Source organism: Macaca nemestrina, chromosome 7, assembly GCF_043159975.1.
Source record: "Macaca nemestrina isolate mMacNem1 chromosome 7, mMacNem.hap1, whole genome shotgun sequence".
Taxonomy (NCBI): Eukaryota; Metazoa; Chordata; class Mammalia; order Primates; family Cercopithecidae; genus Macaca; species Macaca nemestrina.
In genome coordinates this window covers 41152530-41168305 of record NC_092131.1, presented here as the reverse complement: position 1 = coordinate 41168305, position 15776 = coordinate 41152530, and the positions used below count along the sequence as shown (strand labels likewise).

General features: G+C 34.3%; 1 protein-coding gene across 27 annotated transcripts in view; it reads left to right on the top strand.

Annotated features, from left to right (window-relative positions):
- The window catches only part of LOC105472850 (gephyrin), a 737491-nt gene that overhangs the window by 367089 nt on the left and 354626 nt on the right, over positions 1 to 15776 (top strand). For 17 of the 27 annotated variants that reach the window (XM_071099296.1, XM_071099294.1, XM_071099287.1 and 14 more), the window contains exon 5: positions 12062 to 12100. The exons of the other annotated variants lie outside the window; for them this stretch is intronic. In XM_071099296.1, coding sequence (XP_070955397.1) covers positions 12062 to 12100 — 39 coding nt within the window. The remainder of the gene's footprint in view (positions 1 to 12061; positions 12101 to 15776) is intronic. 27 annotated transcript variants of the gene reach the window in all.

Below are 15776 nucleotides of genomic sequence, written 5' to 3'. Positions count from 1 at the left end.
TTTAAGGTATGTCCATGAAATCTTTAGAATCTTGTTAACTTATTTCTTAATTTTCATAGGGTAAGCTTCATATTTGATCTCTTCCATCTCTATATTATATAAATCACAAATCTTAAATTTCTGCTGTTCTAGTATCTGAGTTTTTTTTCTTTTCTTTTTTGGTACTACTAGTTGACAAGTGTCTGTTTCCATGGTATTGTATATTTCATTATTCAGAAATTGAGCAGTATTTTATTCTTAAAGTTTTTCAGTTATATGAAAACTATTGAGGTGCTCTTATATTCATATATACCTATAGCAGCTACATAGGTAAAATTACATTAGGGGTTTCTTAAATGGATTTAAAATATACATAAATATGTCTTCTCTAATATCTGTTTTTGAAAAGAAGCAATTTACCTGATTGTGAATAACTTGATCTTTAATAGGTTCACTTCGTATTTTATATGTATATATAAATACATATGATATGAATATGGCAAAAGTTTGTAGCACTCATGGGCTATTAAATAATACCAATAAAATAAATAATAAATAAGCAAACATAAAATCAATATAGGCCCACTAAAAAGTAATTCTACTAATTTCCCTTTTACTTTACACCCTAGAGTAGTTGCAGTTCTTATAATATCTAACATATAATATTGACGTATCAGATAGGAATTTAGAAGTATAATTCTGTACCTGAATTATATAGTAGTTTGTCTGTTTTGATAGTTGGATCTAAAGAGAAGAAGCTGTTTCTAGACACATTTACCTATATTATATATGTCAGGATTGCAAATATTTTTTAATGAGGTCAGAAGTTATTGGTAGAAAGCACAAATACTAATTTGATAAAAGTAAAACAATGTAAAACTTCTCCCTTAAAAATCCTAATGTTTTATAGTCAATAATTGTCAGTAATTACCTTAATCTGTAAAGCACAAAGGAAAATTGTTTGTGGGATGTGTGTGTTGTAAGAAAAAAAAATGAAGGATGAAAATGATGAATATGATGAATGAAAAAAAAAATCCAAAGATTTTGTCAATGGGTATGAACTCTAGATAAAATGAAAAATTTAATCAACAGATTTCCCTCTCGGTCTATTAAAAATGAGAATAGAATATCAAGTATAGTAAAGTTTATCTTCTTTATTACATATTTTATAGGAATAGGGCTATCAGAATTGATTTTCCTAAATTATGAATTTAATATTTTTAGGCCCTGCGTCATAGAATATGGTTCATCTGATACTTGCATGCCTTCTAGCCTTCTGCCTGCCTGTAAATATGAGATGCTATCAAAACTTACATATAAAATCATGACAGTTCTCACTCATCAACTTTTTAGAATTTTGTTTTGATAATAAAAAATGGTTTTTAATAATAGATTGCTTGCTTTTTTTCCTTTTTTTTTTTTTTTTTTTTGAGACAGAGTCTCACTCTGTCACCTAGGCTGGAGTGCAGTGGCATGATCTCAGCTCACTGCAACCGCCACCTTCCAGATTCAAGCAATTCTCATGCCTTAGCCTCCTGAGTAGCTGGAATTACAGACGTGCACCACCAAGCCCAGCTAATATTTATATTTTTAGTAGAGACAGGGTTTCACCACTTTGGCCAGGATGGTCTCAAACTGCTGACCTCAAGTGATCTGCCCACTTGAGCCTCCCCAAGTGCCGAGATTACAGGCATGAACCACCGTGGCTGGCCAGATTGCATTTTTTTCTGATTTGATAAAGGTTGGATAATTCATTGTCACTAGTGAAATATTCGTAATTATAAAGTTCCACAGATCGTAAAACTCATTTCTATACAAGTATTATCCCTTTATGTCCCATTATTACTTCAAAGCAATGTATGTCCAAAAAAGGTATTATTATATAAAGGATCTTTTATCATTCTTAAAAAATAAAAGTTTAGTTATAGACATATGAGCAAGGTGAAGTGAGGGCCCTTTAGACATAAATGCATAAATTCTAGAAGAGCTAAAAGATTAAGAAATATTAACAAAAGAATATCTCTATGCTTATTTTAAAAGTGTTTGATAATATAGTAAATTAGAAAATGTTAAACTGTTAAATATTTAAAAGGCACAAAATAACTTTCAGTACTTTTAGAGCACTAAGCTGTATTGAATTAAGGGTTGTATGCTAATATATTATTTTGATCATAGGTAAAATAGTTAAATAAAAGCCTAGCATACATGTATGTCTCGTCCACTTGCTCATTTGTGAAGCTTTTGTTTTTAATCCTCAATATGTGTTCAGTGCCAAGGTTGGTACTGAAGTTAAAAAATGGGTGAGACTTTCACAGGAGTAAGCAATATGGCCCACAAGCCAAATCCAGCCTGTCACCTTTTTTTGCATGTCCAGGAAGCTAAGAATAGATTTTACATTTTTAAATGGGTGAAAAAATCAAAAGGAGAGTAATATTTGTGAGGTGAAAAATTATTTGGAATTTGAATTTTAGGGTCTATAAATGAAGATTTATTAGAACAAAGCTACACTTATTTATGTATTGTCTATGGCTAAAATAGCAGAGTTGAGAAGTTGTAAACAAGATCATATAGCCTATAAAGCCTGACATATTTATCATCTGATGCGTTGCAGAAAAGCCTGTCCACCCCTGGCCTGTTGGATGACAACAAGTCATCTTTACTCACATTTTTTTATTTTCTGACTTTTACCTTTGGTTCTTTAGTAATCCGAATAATGTTAGGTTTCCTTCCTTATATTTTTAATTTTAGGTGGAGCAAAGAAAAAATGCTTTTCTGCCATATTGAAGTGTATTGCCCCATTGTCTCAACAGACAATACAGCATAACAAAAATAAAATATCCCTTATTCTAAGTAATATATAGAATTCTGCACTTTAAAAATTAATAAAATGAATTTGTTATACATTAAGTAAAATCTCACTCTTAAAAATAATTTTAAACTGACAAAAAATAGTTTTAAACTGACATTCTTAGAAATGCCTCATAACAAAAGTATGCTGATATAATTGATGATTATGAAATAATCAAACAAAAGAAGAAATAGCAAAAATACCAGGAAACTATAAATTTGACATAAGGAATATTTATTTAAAAGGGTTCTTATGCCAGGCGCGGTGGCTCAAGCCTGTAATCCCAGCACTTTGGGAGGCCGAGACGGGCGGATCACGAGGTCAGGAGATCGACACCATCCTGGCTAACACGGTGAAACCCCGTCTCTACTAAAAAATACAAAAAACTAGCCGGGCGTGGTGACGGACGCCTGTAGTCCCAGCTACTCGGAAGGCTGAGGCAGGAGAATGGCGTGAACCCGGGAGGCGGAGCTTGCAGTGAGCTGAGATCCGGCCACTGCACTCCAGCCTGGGCGACAGAGCGAGACTCCGCCTCAAAAAAAAAAAAAAAAAAGGGGGTTCTTATAACTGTTTCATTATGGAAGTGAAGAGGCATCAGACAAAGTGACCAATGCTGAAAGAGGGAAAATACTACAAAATGGTACCAAAGAAACCTGACCTAGGAAAAGACTCTGAATTTTAGAAGGTATATTCTGTTTACAGGCTACTTTTAGGTTTCTTTGGGGCAGATAAATATCTAAGCTTTTCTACAAACTTTTTTCACTTAGGTTATTAGATTTTTTTCATGAAAATGTCAGTTTTCTAATACAAATTAAAGAGAGTTATAAAAATTGTTTTATAAACAATTTATTGAAATGTATGTGTGTCATAATTTTGAGTGTTTGTTACTATAAGACAAGTATTATTTTATGCAGTCATTAGTCATTTTTCTTTCTTATATTGTAATGCTTCAAAAATAAGAACACTGTATAAGCACTGGGAAGAAGAAAAGATTGACCTAAGTTACTAACAACATGTTAATGATTTTCAGTTTGTTACTCCTGTGAAAGATAGTGAGAATTTACATTTAATAACTCACCTAAAAGTTAATATTGGCCATTTTAACAATCAGAAAACACTCTCCTACAGAAGCATAGCAAAAAACACCATATTTAATCATTTGTTTTTGATAGAAAATTTGATTTTGTTTTGAGTAAAATAAAATACCTGTTATACATGGTAAGGCTAAAATTAATCATATTGAACTAGGATTTTGACTATCTTAAAATTGTTCTATGCAAATAGGAAAATTAATATTAAATTGCTTACAAAGCAGAATACTAGAAACCCTTATACCTGAAGTATTTAAAACTGAATTTAATAAAATGTTCCATTCCTCTATGGTCAGATTTGATGGTTATATTTGATCCCATTTTAAGGAGCTCATCGTAATTTTATGAAATAGGTCCCATGTCATATCTTCGTATAAACATGTTGGCATGCAATATGGTATAGTGGAAAAGGCTTACACTACAGAGTCAGATTCCTAAATTTGAATATTAGTGCTACTACTTACTAACTATGAAACTTAAGGCAAGTTGACCTGTTCAAATCTGTTTTCTCATCTGCTAAATTAGCTGATGCCTACCTACCTCTCAAAATTGTTGATTCTAATAATAAACATAGTCAATAATAAAAACTAACACATATAGCAATTACTATGTGCAAGGAACTCTTTTAAGCATATGTTAACTCATTTAGTCTTCAAAACAACCATACAAGGCTAGGTGTGGTGGCTCATGCCTATAATCCCAGCCCTTTGGTAGGCCGAGGCGGTGGATCACTTGAGGTCAGGATTTTGAGACCAGCCTGGCCAACATGGTGAAACTCGTGTCTACTAAAATACAAAAAAATTAGCCAGGCATGTTGTTGCGTGCCTGTGGTCCCAGCTACTCAGGAGGCCGAATCACGAGAATTACTTGAACCCAGGAGGCGGAAGTTGCAGTGAGCAAAGATGGGGCCACCTGGGTGACAGAGTGAGACGCTTTCTTAAAAAATAAATAAATAAATAAATAAATAAATAATATATGTATAAGGCAGGTACTATTTATTGTTAGCTCTGCCTTAAAGATGCAGAAACTGTGACACAGATTGATTCATTGACTTGCCCAAGATTTTTCAAGTAGTAAATGGCAATAAATGTGTGTAAAAGGATCTAACATAATGCCTGTAATCTTTGTAGATGCTCAGTATTCATTCTTTTTCTTCCTCATTTAATTAACAGTACTACCTATTATCTCTAATTAGATATGGTAGCCCCAAATACTTTTGCTACTAACCATTGTGTTTCTAATAGCTATTGTTAACTACAAACATAACTGGTGGATATGTCTTAAAAATAAGGACTTGTCTTGAAACAGCCAGATATGTGAAAAAATAGCTTTTTAGCAATAGCCCACTGTATATCTGGGGTTTATAATTATTTTTATATTGTCCACTGAAAGCAGAATTTTTTTTTTTCAGATCATAGGCACACTTAGTACCTTCCTGTTTGGTAAGAACAGCATTCATTGTCTTTGTTCAATGTAACAAATATTTATGAAGCACCTTGGGCTTTATCGAACCTAAAGCTGAAGTACATATACTCCTAAAATAGTCACATGACAATCCAAGACAGTATAAACCTGGTACCAGAAATATTCAGCCAATTCAGGCAAAAAGATTTATTCAAAGAGAAAGATTAAAAGTGAACTTGAGTAATCAGTGAAATTTTTATAAAATTTAAGCTAAAATTGAGTGGGATTCAGGTTTTGAAAGAGGAAGACATTATGGTAGGAGTAAAGAAGAAGGAAAATGTTGAGCAAGGCACAGAGAAATACAAACATAAAATCTTTTTGGCTAAAACAGAGAATTCACTTTACATAGAAGGATGGATACACTAGACCTACATTATTTTATTTCTTTCAGACTGGCTAGGGAGGGACCAAATATAGAAATGAGAGATTTACTGTATTAGTCTGTTCTCACATCGCTAATAAAGACATACCCAAGACTGGATAATTTGTAAAAGAAAGAGGCTTAATTGACTCACAGTTCAGCAGGGTGTGGTAGGCCTTTGGAAACTTACAGTCATGGTGGAAGTTGAAGCAAACGCGTCCTTCTTCACATGGTGGCAGCAAGTAGAAGTGCAGAGCCACAGGGGAAAAGGCCCCTTATAAAACCATCAGATCTCAAGAGAACTCACTATCATGAGAACCATGAGAAAAGTATGAGGGTAACTGCCCCATGATTAAATTATTAATACCTCCCGCTGAGTCCCTCCCATTACACATAGGGATTATGGGAATTACAATTCAAGACCAGATTTGGGTGGGGACACAGCCAAACCATATCACTGTCCTTATTCAAAGATTCCTTGGAAACCAGAACTCATAAGTCTACTATCAGTCAGTATAGACAGTAAAATCATGCTTTCAGGACTTTCTTAGACACTTTTTTGGATCAGCATTTATTCAAACGCATATGAATACATTCCTCAGTAGGACTAACTTTATTCTTTTTGGAGTTTGTTTTTATGCCCTGGTTAAAAAAAAAAAAAAAAAAAAGTTTTGATTTAATCTGCGAACATAGTAACTATCTATCTATTTATTTATCAAATTTAAATTACTGAAAGGCACCAAATTCCAATTGTGTTTATTTGTTGTTTGGAAACCTTTTCAATCAATATTTCCCTTAGAATCAAGAATCAAGACAATCAAGGAATATGTTATCATAGATTTTGTCAGTGCTATATCTCTAGTTAGCTTAGCATTTGTATAAAATTACAAACTTTATAATAGTAGAGAAATCATAGTATCTCAGAATTTGAAGAGAACAAAGACCATCATGTTCAAAGCCCTAGCATGCCCTTTCCATCATTCCAGCCTGAACATTTCAATCATCACTTCTTCTATCGAAGAGTTCATTATTTAGACAACTCTAGTTGTTTGAAAGTCTAAATATATCAAACTGAAATCTGTCACCTTGTAATTTCTACCCACTTGTCCTAATTCTGCTCTTGGCTGTGCTCAAAAGAAGGTTAATTCCTCCTTTACATGACATTTCTGATATTTGAAAAGAAATGTTACGATTCTCCTTAAGTCTACTTACTTTTGGATTATTTTTGCATTTAATCTTTCCACCAGGCAGAGACTTGCCCAAAATATACATTCTCTATTTTTTATGCATGAAAAAATAAAAGCTCCATAGTAAAATGGTACCAGTATAAAAATTATAGGTACAAAATTAGACCATTTAGATAAATAATTAGAGCAATAATTGACTTTGCATTTAAGACTGTTAAGTTGAAAGGGTCCTATTCCACATAGTAGCACTAAAGAGGGAAGAGTACATTGTTCCTTGAGGTCAGAATTTTTGCAATTTTGAGAATAAGGCAAAAACAAAAATTTCCTATGTGAAGAACCCACAAATAAAAATTAGATATTCAGTTTCCTTTAAATATATGTCCTAATTGTATACCTACTCTATGTCAGAATATGCACTTAGCTTTTATGGGGCCCTATGGATAAGAGAGATCATACGTTAAATAAACATATAAGCAAGTGTACATGCAAGTGATGGTAAGTTCTGTTTCTAATTACAGTTCTAACTAGAAAAATAATGTTGCCCATAGAACCTTTTATGGAGTAGCATAACAGACTGGTTAAATCTGCTCCATAATGGGCATAGAAATAATAAAAGTAATATGGTGGTTAAGAGCACAGACTATTTGGGTTTGAATCTTAGATCCACCTGTTATTAGTGTGCAACCCCCATATAATTTACTTAACTTTAAAAACCTGTTTTCTTATGTGTAAAATGAAGATAGTAAGAGTACTTGCCTCATAGAGTAGTTATATTATGTAAATGATATAAGCAAGGCACTAAAAACAGTATTTCCTTGTGATATAAATCTTTGCTATTGTTATCTACAATATATTTAGAAAGAGCTTTAGCTTTAAAAATAAGTTAAGTGATGGTTGAATAAATACTATAAGAGTTATTCTCTGTAAGAAAAAATCAAACAGGGTAGGACCTAAAGTACACAATAGTATAGTTGTGGAAAAGGGAAAAGAAATACCAAAGAGGACTTGTTAAATCCTTATTTTAGCTTGAATTTATCAGTAATAATATCTTGAAATCACCTTTCTAGTACACCCTTCCAAATCTACTCTTGTGAAATAAAAAGAGGCTAGCATACCAGAATACTTTGGTTTTGCAAAATGAGTGCTAAGAAATTAACAATTAAAATATAAATAAATATTTTGCAGATATATTAGTAAAATGCTAAAAGTATATTTATCTAGAGACATAGTCTAAGGAAGGGAGATTTCAGGATATTCCTTTCTTTACTACTCTCTGGAATCAGGAATATGGATTTCTATCTCTGTATATTAGGTGCCCATCTATGAAATGGACTTACTGTTGCTTTTCACATAAAATGTAGTAAGATGACAACAAATGAGTACTTTATATCTGTCAAGTGCTATGAACTTCTCAGAATAATATCACTGAATTAGAAGGGAAGAATATTCGTAACTTTGTTGTTACTGCCTGCCATAAAAGGCATCTGATAGGGATTCAGGCAACAAAGTAAACAATTTGAATTATTCTAATAATTTTACCAGTATTGGAACTTGGAACTGCTACTAAAATATGAAGGACAAATGTCCACTGGAGGTAGTAACCATTTTAGATAGTTATTAATGGAACACAGATGAGAAGTAGCAGAAAGGATCCAAGTTCCTTCAAAAGATGCTGAAAAGAAAGAAGCAGTAGACCTCTCTTGTGTGTACAGTTTGAAGATGGTGGTTGTCAGTGTCACTGAATGAGCAAGACCAAAAGCCAAAGGCAACAGTGTGGAAGAAGCAGTCCATCATGCTGGAAGGACTAATTGATATACAAAGAAATAAAGTATACCTCTCTGTGAAGAATGAAGATAACATTATAGCCATGAGTGCCACTGGGATAATTTAAGTGTCTTCCCCCTCAGCTTCTTCACTCCTTTCTATAAGTTGTATTGCAGCAAATAACATAATGTCCTTGCGTGGAATAATCCTCAGTCTAAACCTTTATGGAAAGAAAAGCTAGGTCAGTTTTGATTAGGAGGTGCTTCTGAATGCAGTTTTACAAAATTTGTTAAATACTCTTTTTTACAAAATGGAGGTATTTAAACCAGAGAGAATATAATTGTTAGTTTTGAATATTGTATAACTATAATGGAGTCTTATTATAATGTGTCAATTGTCTGCTATGATTCAAGATTACATTGTATAGGCAAACCCATTATAACGAGGTCACTTTAATAACCCCATTGATGGGATTCAAAAGAAATTCATATTATGCTAATTTCCAACTATTGTTAGGGTATGTATTTAGAAGTTTGGTTAATTGTGTGATGCTTTCATATATGTTCCCTTTATGGGCCCTATTTACTTCCTTTTTCATTCTCTCCCATTTTGCCATTTTTAAGACTTACTGGTATTGTACTTTGTCCCTTCAAGATGGGGCTGCTCTCTGGGGTAGATAGATGAATGAATATCACCCTCTTTAATAAATAATATTTAGAGGAATGAGAGGCTACTTGTATATAATATTGAAAGCAGGCCAGGTGCGGTGGCTCATACCTGTAATCCCAGCACTTTGGGAGGTCGAGGTGGGCAGATCACCTGAGGTCAGGAGTTTGAGACCAGCCTGGCCAACATGGTGAAACCTCATCTCCACTAAAAACAGAAAAATTAGCCAGGCATGATTACATGCCCCTGTAATCCCGTCTACTCAGGAGGCTGAGGGAGGGGAATCATTTGTACCCGGGAGGTGGAGATTGCAGTGAGCCAAGATCGCACCACTGCACTCCAGCCTGGGTAACAGAGCAAGACACTGTCTCAAAAATAAAATAAAAAATAAAATTAATAATAATAATAATATTGAAAGCAAATCCTAGTATAAGTATACATTCCCCCAAACATTTACTATGGGCAATAGTAGCAACAATATTAACAGTAAATTCTAGTGTATCATTGCTTAAAGTTTAGTTATTACTCTTTGCCTTCTAAATATAAAATACTATAGGACAGGGGTCAGCAAACTTATTTAAAAGGGCCAGATGGTAAATTTTTTAGATTTTGTAGGCATATGGTCTCTGTCAAAATTACCCAACTCTGCCAGACCTGTAGCACAAAGGCAGCCACAGATGATATAAATAAATGAGCCTGGCTGTGTTCTAACAAAACTTTATTATGGGCACTGAATTTAGATTTCATATATTTCCATGTGTCATGAAATACTGTTCTTCTTTTGATTATCTCTTGAATCGTTAAAAAATACAAAGATCACTTGTAGATTGCAGGCCATACAAAAAAAAAAAAAAAACGAAAACAGGAAATGGGCAGGATTTGGCCCTGGGGCTGTAGTTTGCCAACCCTGTTATAGAACATTCCTGTTCTATAGTGCACTAGCATCTGCTCTGTTAATCTAAAAGCTCATAGTATGTGAGCTTTCAGAAGAATACTCTGAAAATTTGAGACTGAGAGAGGAAGCCCCATAAGAAGTTAATGCTTCATGGACTCAAATATGTACTTAAAGCCTACAAGATATAGGTATAGATATAGATATAGATATAGATATAGATATAGATATAGATATATACATGCCAGGCACTGTTTCAGATGTTGAGATAGAGCAATGAGCTAATAAGTCAAAAGTTCCTACCTTTATGGAATTTACATTTTAGTGAGAGGATACAAACTATTAAAAAAACAAGTAAACTGTATAGTACTGGAGATGGTAAGTGCTATGTGTAAAAATTAACCAGGGAGGGAGGATAGTAGCCCAGGCGGGAAAGAGGGTTATAATTTTAAATAGGGTCATCCATTAAGGAAGGCCTCATTGATAAGATGACATTTGAACAAAGACCTTAAGGAGGAGAAAGAGGAAGCCATGGATCATCTGGAACCTGAATGCCACCCTTAGTGTAATAGAGTAGAGGCATGGCATGAACTGACATATTTTAATGTAGAAACAAGTTAGGAGACTATTAAAATAACCCAGGTGGAAAATGACAGTGGCTTAGACCAATGATAGAGGTGGAGGTAGTGAGAAGTAGATTATTGATATATTTTGAAGGGAGAGGTAAACAGAATAAGATAAAGAGAGAAGTCAGGTATAAGACCTGACTTGGGAATTAGAAGGATGTAGTTTCCATTTAATGAAATGGAGAAGACTATGGGAAAAGTAGGTTTGATCAAGAATTTTACTTTGGTTATGGAAATGTGAACTTCCTTTAGGTATTCAAGTGGAGATATTGAATTGCAATTAGATATTAGGTATATGAGGCTGAGCACAGTGGCTCACACCTGTAATCCCAGCACTTTGGGAGGTTGAGGTGGGTGGATCACATGAGGTAAGGAGTTCAAGACCAGCCTAGACAACCAGGTGAAACTCTGTCTCTACTAAAAGAAAAGAAAAAAGCCAGACATGGTGGTGCACGCCTGTAATCCCAGCTACTTAGGAGGCTGAGGCAGGAGAATTGCTTGAACCCAGGAGGCAGAGGTTTGCAGTGAGCTGAGATTGCGCCACTGTACTCCAGCCTGGGTGACAGAGTGAGACTCCTTCCCCCTGCCCCCCAAAAAAGTAGATATTAGGTATATGTATCTAGACTTCAGTAGGAAAATCTGGGCTAGAAATATTATTTTTGGAGTCATCAACATATAAATGGAATTAAAATCCATGACAATTGATGAGATCACCAAGATATTTACTGATATTACTATTTGTTGATTGACATTACTGCCCCTGATTGTTTCTCATCCACTTTCAAAGAGGTAGGTAGTTTCTAGTAATCTGTCCCCTCTGCTCATTCACAAAGAGTGGAAGGGATCCCACTGAATTAGAAGCCCGACCTACACAGGAAGTACCATTAGTTGACCATCTTCCCATTTGGCCATGGTGTAAACATAAGAGTGAATTTTTCCAAGTACCTCCTTGCTGGAAACTGTTTGCATTGGAGGTAAGTGTGAAAGGGGAGGTTGTGGGGAATGATGGGGTGAGGGCTTCCTAAACCTTTCCCATAACTCAGAAATGGTTTCATTCTGAGGAAGGGAGAAGGTTCAGGCTGGTTCTTATTTCCCTGAACCAGTTCATATAGCCCTAAATTTGACCTGCTTTCCTCAAACTGGGAGTCAGAAATCCCTTTTCTCTTCTGTTTTTCTGCTGCAGAAATTCCCAACATTCCCATTTTGTGGGCTCCAGAAAGGGGTAAGCGAAGACTTCAATCCCAGCCAATCATTTTCAGATTAATAATTTTTAGTGTTTTGGTTTCTTTTATCATCATAAAAAATGCTTGGACCCATTTTTCACATCTGTTTAATTTCTTTGTGGATTGCTATGTATCTATGTTCTAGGGTCATTCTGTATCCCTGGGCAATAGAGTTCAGATCCATCTGCTATTTCCATTTGTGTGCTGTTCTCTTGTGGATTCTCATTTGCAGTTTATTGATTACTGTATCCTAGATGGAAGACACCCAGTTCAGGGGACTGCCTCACTCTCAATCTCATCTTTTCCTGAATGGTGTTTTATTCCTCTGCTGAAAGCTTGTTATTACCCTATACAACTGCTTCTGATGATCTGTCATTGTTTCTCTACCGTTCTGTCTTCCTGCTTGATTGCCTTTGGTTTTTGTCTCTCCTTTTTGCCTCACTTCACTCATCTGCTGAATGATTTGCATTCTTCACTCACTGGTACTTTGTCCATCAGCAAATGGCCTGGTACTGCCGTATCCATCTGCCATTTTAGCATTTTAGACTGCCCAGCATTATCTATCTGCTCCCCTACAATTCCCCTATACTATGGCCTAACAAGTGCTACGTCATCTGCCTGCCTGATCTTGCCCTGCCCAATCTATACCTGTAACACTGTAAGTAGATGAGATTGTTTAGCATTTCTGCTATCATCTACACTTGCCTTGTGCCACTGAGTTAGACTGCTGACTGAGTTTGCTCTACTGTTGCCTCCTCTTCCTATTTGCTGCCTGTGGCTGCCCCGTTAATTTATTTGAGACATTGCAATCATCTCCTATGTACTTGCAACTTGCTGTTTGGCCTGTGTTGCCTCCTTTATAGTTTGCTGCATTTAAAAAATCACTGGCATTGCTCCTCTGTTGTCTTGTAACCCTGATCATATTTTATTTCCAATAAAAGTTTTACCTACATATTGTCCTAACATCTTAGAAATAGGAAAATGCTTTGCTATTTAACAGCCCAGTCCAGTTTGCTCCTAAAGTGACTTTTTAAACTCACTACCACCTGTCCTTTCTGCTTTTTTGTACAACACCACATTCTTCTCTTTACATAAGAATATATATTTTTAAAAATCATCATCTTTGCTTAAGTTTTCTTTTCACATCATATATTATGTACATTTATTTCTCATGTATGGGATCTTTCAATAATTTTCCATATACTAAAATTATTTCCTAATTTATTTTTCCTAAATTTTCCAGGGTTTTATAAGGACAAGATACTCCTATTAATTTTATTCTTTTTAATAAGACCAGAAGATTTTTTTGCAACTTTAAAAGTATCATCTCTAGAAATAATAAATTTAATTATCTTATAATTCTTTGTAGTTCAGATTAAAGTAGCTTTCTGCTCTGCCCTATTTTTTCCTTTGAGAATATCATTTCTCAGCTTCCTCATAGTTTACGTAATACCAGTTCTTTAGAGATCCTTTAGATGTATTTATCTTCCTTCCTTTTAAACTCTTTTCTTGTATGTTGGGTAAACCTTTGAAACTGGTATTTTCTCATTATTGTATTTGCAAAGTACTTGGCATCTAAAAATAACTTGCAACATAACATTATCTGCACTGTAAACCTTATAGTCTTAATAGCTTTTATCTAAATGAAAGCTCAAATACAAGAACCAAAGAATAATTTTGGTGAAATTTGCAAGAGTCTAAGGAGGAGATGTAAAGTGGAGTATGTATGTGTGCCTGCACATGTGTATATAGAGACTTGAAGTGTTTTATGTGTGTATCTACAACATCATTGTGCTCGAAGTGTGGAAAATGCTGAGTACCCATATTACACTTTATTTTTACAAAAAAATCTAAAGAGGTGATAGATTTAGGGATATGGAAAAAGTATGGATGGGTTTTTATTTTCTTTTAATAATATAGATAAAATTCGTCAGTGTGAAGAAAAGGATGCTCTAGGAAAGTTGAGAAAATCATTTCAGTAGCTTTTTAAAATTTTGATAAAATATAAACATAAAATTTACCATTTTAACCAACTTTAAGTGTACAATTCAGTGATATTAGCACATTCACAGTTTTGTGCAACTATCACCACTGTTTCTAGAACTTTTTTTTATCATTCCACATAGAAACTCTGTACCCATTAAATAAAAATTCCCCATTCCTCTCTCCCCCAACCCCTGGTAAACTCTAATCTATTTTCTGTCTTTATAAATTTGCCTATTCTAGATACCTCATATAAGTGGAATCATACAAGTTTTGTCTTTCAGTGTCGAGCTTATTTCACTTAGCAAAATGTTTTCAAGGTTCATTTATATTATATAATGTATTAGAATTTCATCCTTTTTTGACTCTAATTAATATTCCATTATATGTATATACCACAACTTGTTTATCAGTTCACCTGTTGGTGGATACTGGGTTGTTTTCAGATTTTAACTTTTATAAATAATGCTCCTACAAACATTGGTGTGCAAGTATCTGTTTTTCTTTTGGTTATATAACTAGAAATGGATTCAATAGCATTTAATACTTTTGTCCATGAAAAAATTAAATTAATAGCAAAGAGATCAGGGAGAAACCACATAATTTATATGAAAGATTAATAAGTCCAAGATATTATATTAGGAAGAGAAGAAATTATAAACTTTTAGAAAGGCTACAGAAGGCCAAATGATAAAATTTAGAAGACTGTATTCTATAAATAAAAGGGAGAATGAAGTTAAAATAACACAGATCTTGGATGATTGCAAGATAACAAAAATGATTCTGAAGAAAGTTAAATTTTAAAAAAATAACCAACTTAAGGACAGTATGATGGCACATCTTTGAAATGGAATAATGTGGGCTTTTATAGAGGAGAGAGGTAGGCATTTCAAAGGCAGAATTTAAATGAAGATGACTAAGATGAGGGAACCAGGTCATGTTTAGAGGAACCAGAAATGGGAACAGGAATTCATTTCAATCCAGAGATCCTTCATCCTGTATACTCAGCCTTCTACCACTCATAGACATTTTTCTAAAAAGATTCCTAGGCTCAAACCCGAGATTCCGATTCAGTAGGTTTGGAATTTGGTTTAGGTAATGTGCAAATACATGCCTGTGTGTGTGTGTGTGTGTGTGTGTGTGTATGCACGTGTGTCTCTGTGTGTGTTTTAATCCACTGATGAAACACTGTACTCTGTACCATAGTGTCCTAGACCTTATAAGAATTAAATAAGTTAAAGAGAATTGGCCCTTGTCTTCAAGCAGTTTAAAACTGCAGTAGTTAAAATAATGATGGACTTAGGAAAGGCTTTCAATCTGTTAGGTGATAAGTTCTCATTTGTTAATTCAACAATTTTAGGGTGGTGATTTTTATACTCTATCAACTGAGGTTCTTCATCTAAACTATCAAACACAGAAAATTGTTTGACTATCTTCTCAATTATCCTAAGGGTGGCACACCAGCTAGTACCATTCTATATGCGTGAGAGAGAAGTTAATTCACTAGATACAAAAATTCTCTCAGAACCTTTTAAGAAAGGTTGGGTAATCTGTAGTCTGCTAGGAATATGTGACACAAAGACATAAAACTTTGCTCTTAAGGGGCTCACATTCCAGGAGAGGGGAAAAGACATTTAACAAAAAATGCATTTCTAATATCAACCGCACAATTTTCTTCTTTTCATCTAATGG